Source organism: Vitis vinifera, chromosome 9 (assembly GCF_030704535.1).
Source record: "Vitis vinifera cultivar Pinot Noir 40024 chromosome 9, ASM3070453v1".
In the NCBI taxonomy this organism is placed as follows: domain Eukaryota; kingdom Viridiplantae; phylum Streptophyta; class Magnoliopsida; order Vitales; family Vitaceae; genus Vitis; species Vitis vinifera.
This window is the reverse complement of record NC_081813.1, coordinates 22826811-22837991: the sequence shown is the minus strand read 5'-3', so window position 1 is coordinate 22837991 and position 11181 is coordinate 22826811. Positions and strand designations below refer to the sequence as shown.

General features: G+C 29.5%; 1 protein-coding gene across 1 annotated transcript; it reads right to left on the bottom strand.

The window, feature by feature from the left end:
- Positions 1 to 7396: 7396 nt before the first annotated feature.
- Positions 7397 to 10957, bottom strand: LOC100251259 (vacuolar-processing enzyme). Its single transcript, XM_002266591.4, has 9 exons — positions 10710 to 10957; positions 10452 to 10616; positions 10208 to 10364; positions 9637 to 9719; positions 9017 to 9216; positions 8873 to 8921; positions 8076 to 8282; positions 7765 to 7974; positions 7397 to 7683 (listed from the first exon to the last, which is right to left on the bottom strand). Exons 1-9 carry the CDS (start codon positions 10920 to 10922, stop codon positions 7537 to 7539), a joined length of 1431 nt encoding a protein of 476 aa, XP_002266627.1. The 5' UTR covers positions 10923 to 10957; the 3' UTR covers positions 7397 to 7536.
- Between the last annotated feature and the right edge of the window lie 224 nt (positions 10958 to 11181).

Here is an 11181-nt window from a genome sequence, read left to right as displayed (position 1 = left end):
GACTGCATCTGATCATGACTCTAATCCAAAAATACCAAAATGCCATCGCTCTGATCATACTCTGCCGTCAGAATTAAGCAAGCGAGTACTTGACATTCTGTACTCTCGAGAATACCGCTCTCGATTTCCGTCGTTCATTTTAGGCGCGAGAAAGGAGAAAGGAAAGCGGAGAAAAGTAAAAGGAAACCAAAGACAAAATGCTAAAGTGCGCGGGATGCATACCGGGGGAGCGCATTATGCCATGCCGGTGCACGATAAGCTCCTTGGCTACAGCACATGGTTTATCACCTATTGAATTATTTGATCCAAATCGGATGGCATGTGACATGATTATTTAGAAAATTAGATTTTTTAAATATTTTTTAAAATCATTTTTAATATCCAGAGTTAGAATTAGATTAAATTTTAAAAAAAATTAATACAATATCAAATTCTCAATTTATCATAAACTTTATAGAAAACCAAAAATTTTACATAAAAACAAAAGTTCAAAGATATTAAATCCTTGTCAATAACATTCCATTTAAATTATTTTTTAGTTTTGAAAAATTCAATTTAAGAATTTAAAAAAAAAACAAATAAGTAGTTTATTTTATAAAATAAAATAAAAAATTGAGGGGCTGACATGTGCTGTTGAGGCCATTTTTGTGTTCAAAAGTTGGAAACAGATTGGCGTTAATGGAGGGATAATGGCTTGGTGTCCGTGGCCAGGCACTATATTGATGAATTTGTACTATGAAATAAACTTGGTTGTCAGAATTTTGATTTAGAAGCCATTTTCTTAGGGATCTTTTTTATAAAAGTAAAAAAAGAAAAAAAAAAACATGAAATATTAGAAAAATATTATTAAAAAGGCAAGTTATTTTATTTTTGGACACCTATTTTATTTTTGCCTTTTTAAAAAATAAAATAAAACAGAGTTACTTTGAATTTATCTATTTAAAAAATGAATTTTTGGTAGAATTTTAATTTTTTTTAAAAAATATTTAAAAATTTTACACTATTTGTGCAAAAAGCTTCTATTTCTCTATCTATTGAATTTATTTAGAGATTTAAGGTCTATTTAGAACTGTTTTTAATAACAGTTTTCTATTTTCTAAAATAAAAAACACATTTGATAATCAAAAACTATATTTTATTTTTTGTTACTAAGAACATAAAATATGATGTTTTCAGATAATATATTTTAATTATTTATTATTATTTTCATTTGTTTTCTAAGGACATTTTTAAGAAATAATTATACATAGAATGATTAAAAATAAAACACTAGACATAAAAATTATTTTTAAAACTTATTTAAAAGTATTAAAAACATTTTGACTTTTTAAAAAGACTTTTGTTCAACAAAAATCAATGAACAATTTTTAAAAACTATTATAAAAAAGCTATTTTTTAAAATTGTTATAAAAAATAGTTACTAAACATTTGACTAATTTTTATTTACTTATTTTTATTTTTCATGTGTACATCACATGATTAAAAATAGTTATGACATTAATACAAGGAGACGAAGTTTGAAAAAGTCAAACCTATATTTTAAAAAACAAATGATATGTTATTTTACAATAAGATAGAATAATTGAATTGTAATTGACTTGGAATGCTTTATTTGGTCAAGTGTTTTTACTTTGAAAAATAAATTAAGATTTGATGGGTTTTCTTTAATAAATAAATAAATAATAATAATACATTTAAGAATTAATCAATTTGTCTAGTAATGGTTTTTAATCATGCTCTAATTATTCCTCATATTGGCTATGGCATGAACCTTCCTTTAACTAGATGCCTAGTATTTCTTATTTTTGTTTTTGAGGTTTTGTTATTTTTATTATATTCTTTTTAGAATTGTGGCTAATTTCTATATTAACTAAGAGCAATTATTACAACAATTGAATTTTATGTTAAAAATATTTTTATCAAATAAAAGAATAATTATAATATTTTTTAAAATGAAAGGCATAAAAGTAGGAATGTATTATATATATATATAGTCACACCATTCTAAATAATTTTAAAAGAAAAAAAATCAAATTAAATTATATTATATATTATTTTATTTTTTGAAAGATAAATAGCTTTTTTTATTTATTTATTATTTACTACTTAAATTTTAGTATAAAAGTACAAAGTATGAGGATGAGTTGAATTACTCATTAATTTCACCAAACCCAACCCACCCATGTTGCACCCCTAGCAAAACCCATGGTTAAAATTTTCATTCAAGCACTTTGACCACCTTGACTTGAGTTCAAGTTGGGGCTATGGTGCATTTATTTGAATTTAGGTTGGACTGAACTATATTTAGTTGGACGGAAGTGGAGTTGGGACCTTACTAGGAATTTATTCATAAACTTCCAATCTAACTTAGGTTTTGAACTAGGCTATTGACTCTACCTAATTGTGGACAAATAATTTATTGAACAATTATTTTTATTTTTGTTTTTATTTTTCTTTCAAAACAAAATAACTAATAAAAAATCTAGGCTTAGCTTGAGCTTAAAAAATCAATCAAAATCTGATCATATGTTGGATGAGCCAAAGCTCAAACATAAGCTACCTCGAATAAAATTTTCAAACAGATCTATAATAGGTTTTAGATAATGGTGCCAACTTACATCCTTACCTAATTTAGTGTGGAATGGGTGCATAAGGATGATGTACTCAGTCTCGAATACAATCATAAAGTTGAAAGTACCAAAAAGTCCTAGAGGCATACCATTAGAAAAGTTTCATTGACCGATTAGGTTGATCAAGAAAACAACAATAGTACTACAACAAGAGTTGAATATGCAACAACAATCCAAGAGCGCATATCCAGACAAAATCTAAGTTCCCACTCACAATCACCATAAAGACTTCATTTTTTGTCCCCCTTGAAATAATTCTTCTATTTCTGCTCTGCTATTAGTGGTTGTATCTTTTTTATCTAATTTTGCTTCTTCATTAACCTTTTTCTAATTTTTATTTTATTTTATTGTATTTTGTTATTGTCTTCAATTCAATTTGATTCATTTACCAAAAATAAAAAATAAATAAAAAGAAAGAAAAAATAAAAAATAAAAAATGAACTTCATTTATAGCATATGGTAATGGTAAGCTCAAAAACATTATTATTCCATAACTAATATATGGGATCAATGCTTACCAAGCATATTAAAACAATATGCATATGAATTTCTATTTTCAACTGAACTTCATCGTGATAACATCTCTGAGAACTAGGGGTTGATTTTGGCAAAAGCTTTAGCTAAAGCCATTGCCATATACTCCATCTTAACCCACTCCATACATATGCATGTTTGCAAGCTAGGCACTAAGCATATTTCAAGTCATATTTGGATAAAGATCCATAATTTGGATTGCAGTTCGGGCGAGTTGAATTGATCCAATTTACACCTAATATGATCTTTGGGAAAAGTATGAACAATTATTTTTAGTAATTGGGTTGAGAACACTCTTTATGAACTTAATTCAGATTAAGCTTAGATCAAGACTTTGGACAACTCAAGCTTAACAAGAACCAATTTTAATATTTTATAATAATTATAATTTATACATTATATATAATAATATTTTGTTTATGTCATTTCAAAAAAATTTAAAAAATTTTCAATTTTAATATTAATATTATTTTAGTTTTTAGAAAGATAACTATTCTTTTATTTTTCTTATTTTCCTAAATCAATGTGTCATTTTTTATTTAAATTTTGATATAAATGTATAAAATCTAAAATTAAAAAGGCCATTATAGGTATTTTCAACTCAATCCAACTAGAATTTGATTCATATAAGCTGAATAATGTGTCTAACCCCTCACTCAAGCCCAACTGAAACATTAATACAAGCTTAGGAAAATCAGGATGAGTTGATAGTTTGGGTTGATCATCTTGGATTAGAGGTTGGGTTGTGTTCGGGTTATTGAATGTTTATTAGTTAAAGTTGAGTATAAACTCAACCCAACCTTAATTATGGATCTCATGCATGAAGTATTTAGACAAACTTAATGAATTATTTGAATTTATTATTGATTGAAAAGAGAAAAAAGAAAGATTTAAATTTGGTAATCCTCAGTAAAAACCCTAAAAATTAAAGGATGACACACTTCGATAATTTTACCATATTAAGGCTCTAGAAAAATTTGAAATTGCGATTTGAATGTCTCTAGGTATCACTCTTCAATAAACTACGTCTTATATGCACAATGTGGATTCGATTCCCTCTAGTTTCTTCTTCTCCTAACTTACACTATTTTTGCACTATTTTTTATCATGTCAACAAAAAAAAAGGAACCAAAATTGATAGATTTCACAATAAATTGTTTTTTTAGTAATGGGATAAAAATTTAGTGCAATCTTTGTTATTTATGCGACCATATATATATATATATATCATGCATGGCTATCTAGATAATAATTCCTCAATTTAGTAGTCCTATCTCTTACTCAACTTATTAGTAGGCAACTAATTAAAAAGGCATTAATTTCACCATTTTATTTCTTTACTCAAACTCCCAAAACGTTCTCAAATTAGACACTAAGTTTTGTCTTAATTTCTTAACCCATAAAACCTTATAAATTAAAACTTGACATATACTTTTGATTTTTGATAGTACATTGATTCTAGGGCACTTGAAGTGTATGGCAATGGAAGACTTTTTGAACTGGATTTATCCATGCTTAATGAATCTTGAGATTGGACTAAGTTTTTATTAAGTCATGAATATTATAAAAGCTGAGCTTTTGTAAGTGAACATTATAAAAATAGTACAATTTTTTTCTTTTTTTTGGATATTCATTTTTAACTAATTAAGATGTGGTACTCGATATTAAGCCAAGAAAAGTTAATTAATTTTGAGGAGAAAAGGAAAAGTAGGTTTGAAATGTTTTTTTTTTTTTTTTTTTTTTTTTGCTCTTTTTAATTTTTATATATCACTATAACTTTTGTTCGTAGAGGAGTGTTCTTTTCTCTAGCTTTTAACCTCTTGGTCATCCATGCTAAGAATATGATGAGGTGCAACACTTCCTTCCATTTTTTCTTCCATGACTAAGGAATTTGATCCATTTCCCAAAGATGAGGAATGCATTCCTTGGTTACACATGTAGTTTGTTCAATTTTTCCCTCCTTGAAATAAATATTTAGATCTTGCCTTCTTGCAATTCATTTGCTAGCTTTGTCACGACGAGAATTGCATGTCCACTACTTTTTCTTGAAGGGTTTGGTATTGCCATTAAACTCACTATTACCATGGATAAACTCGATTATTTTGTATGATGCTTGTTTAATATGCAATGGTGTCTCTCAATGGATAGACTCAAGAGTACAAGGAGAAGAAGCATATCAACTATATATTAAGCCATTTTGATCGTAAAGATGATCGAAAAATGATATGCAACATTGATCTCAAATGTGCTTCTGAGCTGAATGCGGAGAAAACCATTTCTAAAGGGGTTTTTGGATTTAAAATTCAATTTGAATTTGAAAAAGATAAGATACTATAGTGATTGTCCCATGTTTAAGGTGTATAAAAATTTGAAATTAAAACTATTGAATGCTTGTGACTAGGTATCAATCTTCAATAAAAGCTTTACTAAATCCACTTTCATAATATATTTTTAAAATGTGAAAATATCATAATGGGTTTCGTTCATTCTAATCTATATTATACAAAAATTTTGCTGTGTCAACAAGAAAAAGGAATTGATCAAAATTAATAGACGATCAACCTCTCATGATAAAACCATAATGCACTTTTGTTAGTATTTCATGTCATGGTAGCCTATTTAATTAAAAGATTCCACAATTAGATAACACTACCTAAATCAAGTATGAGGCATTAATTTCAGATTCCTCCTTCAATTCTCAAAACACTCTTCAATTAGACATTACCTTCATCCTCTTTCTAATCTTAATTTGTTCTCAATTAACTTCAATCTTAAAACTCAAACATATTCTAATGGTACCTTGATTAATTTAAGGCACCCAAAGGTGTTTGAAAAACCAAATTTGGGAAAAGGAAGTCTAGAATTAATATAGACAAAGTCACTATTCAATTATATGCCATCCAAATTCTAACCCAAAAAAAAAAAAAAAAAGTTGTCTCAATTTGTACTTCTCAAGATGCAGTAATTATCAGTTTAGTGAAAGGTGTCAAGCTGGTTGCATGAGTCATGCCTATCTAGGAGTGATTTCACTTTATCACATTTTTGGACCTCTTTCCTCGTACCTCCCATTCCAAAATATTTATTTACAAAGCTGTCAATCACCTAATTAGTCAGTCTTGTCAAATTTGAGCTAAAAAGCCATCAAGTTTTTCAAGTTCTTTCCCATAGCTAGGAATATGGTGTTACTAGTAAGTTACATTGGAAATACCTCTGGTTGGAGGGTTGTTCCATATCTATTCTACTTAATTAATTTACTTCTTGAGATAAATTTGAGTCTTTGGTTTGTCATCAATAAAAAGTGATCTTTTTGTTCTTCTAGTGAGCTTTTATATCCATCCTCTTTGTGATTCTTTGTTATACCTCTTATTTCTCCATCTTTCATATGTAGCTAGATTTGCTAATTCCAAACATGTGTCACGTGCCTTTCCTCTTGGGGTCAATTCACTTTACCAATCCCTTGATCCATTAAGGCAATTTTGTGAGGAATTGGTTCACTTTCTCCTTTTTTTTTTTTGGCTTTCCAACTTTCATATAAAGTTATCATACTATGAACTTGTTTGGGATAGTTTTCTATTTTTAATTTTATCTTAAAATTGAAGTTAAAGTCAAAATTATAATTTTTAAAGAGTTAATATTTGTATTGTAAAAACTTTAACAAACACAAACTAGTTTTATATAAGGCTAGTTAGATTTGCTAATTCCATACCGATGGATTCAACCTTTACTCTTAAGTTTAGATCCCCGAAGGCGATTTTGTGGGGAATTGATCCACTTTCGCCACCTGTTCTTTGGTTTCCATTTTCATGAAGTTATCATACTACAAGCTGATCGGGTATAGTTTTCTATTTTTAATTTTAGCTCAAAATTGAAGTCAAAGTCAAAGTTACAATTTTTAAAGAGTTAATAATGGTATTGTAAAAATTTTAACAAGAATTTGATAATTTTATATAAGGCTAACTAAAATAAATTTTATACAAAAAATAATATTTTTTCTAAATTTCACATTAAACCATTTTTAAAAATCATAAGATATTTTAATAAAATTCATTAAAAAATATCTTAACTTCTTATAAGTCGATACAAATTAGGCTTATGTATTGCTTTAAAACTTCATATATTCATGAACACATTCATGCATACTCTATATAGCAATGTATCTCTCTCTCTCTCTCTCTCTCTCTCTCTCTCTCTATATATATATATATATATATATATATATATATATATATATATACACTAATCAGACCATAACATTTATTAACAAAGAAAAGCTTCATTTATGGAAGATGATAATGGTAAGATCAAAGAAAAGCAGTATGCATGGATTTTTCTTATCAACTCCTCAACTTCATCATAAGAAGAGCTCCATGAACTAGGGTTTGATTTTGGCACAAGCTTGAGCTGAAGCCACAGCCATCTGCTCCATCTTAATCCCAGCATTGCACATGTTCGCGAGCGCTCGGGTGTATTTCAACCCATACCTTGATAGAGATCCACAGTGTTCCTCATAAGTCTTTACCTATATTGATAGAACTTACGAGTTCAGCAAAGCATTTCGACAAACTTATCAGTCCTATATTAAACATAAGAAAGAACTTACCAGCATTTTGTAGCAGTCCCAATCATCTACAACAGGCTGATCCAAAGGTCTAACCGTCTTCAACAACATCATCGTAGAATTTTCCGATCCAAGTATGAGCTTCCCAATCTCCTTCATGCTGTGGTCTACATGCATCCTATGGGAAATTTTCCTATGCAACTCCTTCTGAGCTTCCAGTTTCCTAGTGGACCCTTCAGGAGCTCTATGGAACTGTAAAACCAAAGCATTGAATTCTTCACTAGAAAGGGCAAAAATGGGGGCATTCTCATATGAAATGATCAATTGAAGAAATTCATTATTTGGTAACAGACCTTGTACCAAAAATGGAGGAGTTCAGCATCATACTGACTGGCAGAGCTGAAACCAGATGGCTTGGAGTTGGCCATGGAAGTATAGTTATCGTTATCGGGATTTGTGCCCATGTAGGTGAAGAGAAACTCCTTGCTCAGCTTCATATCCCCATATTGAGTGACATGGGAGTTAAAATCCAGATCCTGAGTAAATACCCTTCTTCTAATCTGCGAATGCAGTGATCATAACATGTTATTCCTACCAGGGCATGCATTATTTTCATACAATTTATATTAAAGGGTACTAATTAATTACAATCAAAACCCGCTAAACCCTTGAGACTAATCGCCATAATTTCATAAAAAGTATCGATAACCCATGTAATTAATTGGTGTAATTATAAGTTTTCCCAATGGGATTTGCTCCTTCGGGAAACAATTTATGCTATATTTAGTTCTATAATAGTATCAAAGAAAGGGAAAAATTATTAAGGAAAATCATTTTTTCGTGATTTGTTATAAAAAAAATAAACAAAAATTTAATATAATCAAAATTAGTTAGAAATTTATATATTTTTAAAATTATTTAATCTATAAAAGTAGAAAAATAAATGAAATTATTTTGACTAAGTATGTAAAGATGGTTTTTAAATTACTTTTTATGTTTTTCCTATTTTCTTTTCGCTGTGTTTTCTCTCAAATTTTCCAATAATCAAATGTAAGGTTACCGAATAAGTTTGGAGTTCATATTGAATATGGAGTAGTAGTGCTACCACAATTTCTAGTTTGATATAAAATTCAAGATTCGAAAAGTTTACCGTCTTATATTGCTTCTCTAGGGTTTCAAAGCGAAGATCATGCATTTCACTGCAAATAAAACGCAAAGGGATAGACCATTAGTATGTCTAATTACCCGAAAAATCAAATATATGAATATAAAAGGAGTGAATGTATAGCAGTACCTGTCCTCCAACCAGGCAACACTGTATGTATCCCCCAAACAGGTATCATATTCTGAGGGAGCAGAAGGATAATCATCGGGACAATATGTTCCATAGCTATTCTCTTCAGCATTAGCTGCTGTGGTTGCATATATATCCCAGTTATTCGGAAGGAGGCCTTGAAACATACTCCCTGCCTCGCATGCTTCAATGTAGATTACCTGAAAGTTCATGTAAAAACACTATTAAAAAGATGAAATATCATTACATATATAGATTAAGAGCCTGATTGGAAGTGATTTTAAGTAAAACTCTTTCATGATTGACACTTTTAAAAAAGAATCACTTAGTAATTGAATATAAACTAAAAAAAAATGCTAAAAATGAATTTAACCAAAACTGTTTTTTTTTTTTAAATTACCTATCAAGTGCTGATCCTCGAGGAATCACTTCTAGTGATTCTTTAAATTTTTAAAAGTGAATTTAAAGAATTTACCAAACATTTAAGTTTTATAAGAGAAACCTTTCCAAGCATTCAAAAGCACATTTAACCTCTCTCAAAATCGCTCCCAATCGGTCTATAAATTGTGAACAAGTAGCAATAAAAATTAATTAATAGCAAGTTGTGTATGATTAAGTACCATGGTTTTGTAGGCTTTAGCCTCATGCTTCTTCTTCAACACATCGATGAGATCCTTTGCATAGATTAAACCATCAGTCATGCCTAAAAAATTTGCAATACGATTGCACATATGAATGCTCAACCTTTTAGTTCCATGGCATCAAAGGGCATAATTGTTGATTAAATGTAGGAAAGGATAGAAGTTCTTGTTAGATTACAAGAAAATTGTAATATTATATATGTTTAAATAAACTTTTGTTGCTCACATAATAACTTGCAATGTTACGAGGGTTTATTTAGCAGATGTTCTTGAAACAATATTCTAGCTTTTAGAATGGAAAACAATTTTTTGATAAGTTTTTCTAAAAAAGAATTGAGATGTTTTTAGTTGTTTTTATAAAGTAGTCGGAGAAATAATTAAAAATATGAAAAATGAGATAGGAATCATTGTTTTTCATATTTGTGTTTCTAACCAAGATACAACCAAAAACTGTTTTTAAAAATTATTTTTTAGAACGGTTTTAAAAAACATGGCCCGATAAACCGTAATATAATAATTTTCAACGTAGTTTTACTCAACCTCTACTCACCGATAATCCCTGTGGCACCATGGTCAGCGTAATATATGAAAACATGGTCATCAGGACCGCTGTCTAGAACCTTGCCACTACCTCCTTGGACAGCGGTCTTGTTTCCAAGTAAAACAGCAAAAACGTTGGCCACAGTGGCGGCAGATTGAGTGTAATCCTGGAACAAAACAAATCCCATACATAAGATTGCCTCATAATTATCAGCTAATTGTTAAAGCAATGAACCTAATCAGTAGAAAAAGACCTTTGGAACTCCTTCATAAACATCGTCTCCCCCCGGTTGGTTGATTATAACACCAGGCCTAGGGTTTTCTACATTGAAAGCAATGTCATCATACATGAAAACAATGATATTTTCATCCTTTAGTCCTCCTTTCTTCAGTATTTGATATGCATGGCAGATATCAGCCTAAAAAATAAAAGCATCAATTAATAAGACTATGGATACAATTGAAAAACCATACGTAAGAAATGTAACAAAAAAAAAGGAAGAAACTCGCACTTGATGCCTATAGTTTTCATAATCGGTCGAGCCAGCGATTAGGACTGCCCATTGCTTTCCCTTGGCGGGTTCGGCAGCTTTGCAATTAGGCTTACTATTGCCATGAATAAACTCGGTTTCGTTGGATGGTCTATCAAGTTTGGGAGGCTCGCTCTTAGTGAAGGGACTAAAGAGAGTGATGAAAAGAAGTATGCCAACAATGTAGTAGTTCATTTTGATGATAATTGTATGCTCTATCTCAAATATGCTTGTTAAATGAATGAGGGGAAGGCTATTTATAGAGTTTTATGTTAGAGAATATGTGGCCTGGTTTTAATCTTAATACAAAAGAGAAGGAAAGAGGAGGAATGAGACTTGATCTTCAATCTAAACAAAAAATTAAGGATAAGATACGAAGAAAATTTTGAAAATTTGTAAAAATATTAAAGCGGGTTTGGTTTGTTCTACTTTATTTTTATATTAAAATTTTGTC

Bases quoted from the DNA above. Each gene is read 5' to 3' on its own strand.
- LOC100251259 (XM_002266591.4), bottom strand. From the start codon at position 10,922: ATGAACTACTACATTGTTGGCATACTTCTTTTCATCACTCTCTTTAGT. The intron at 10,617-10,709 runs GTGCGAGTTTCT...TTTATTTTTTAG, and splicing joins ATGAAAACTATAGGCATCAA to GCTGATATCTGCCATGCATA. The intron at 7,684-7,764 runs GTAAGTTCTTTC...CTATCAATATAG, and splicing joins GGGACTGCTACAAAATGCTG to GTAAAGACTTATGAGGAACA.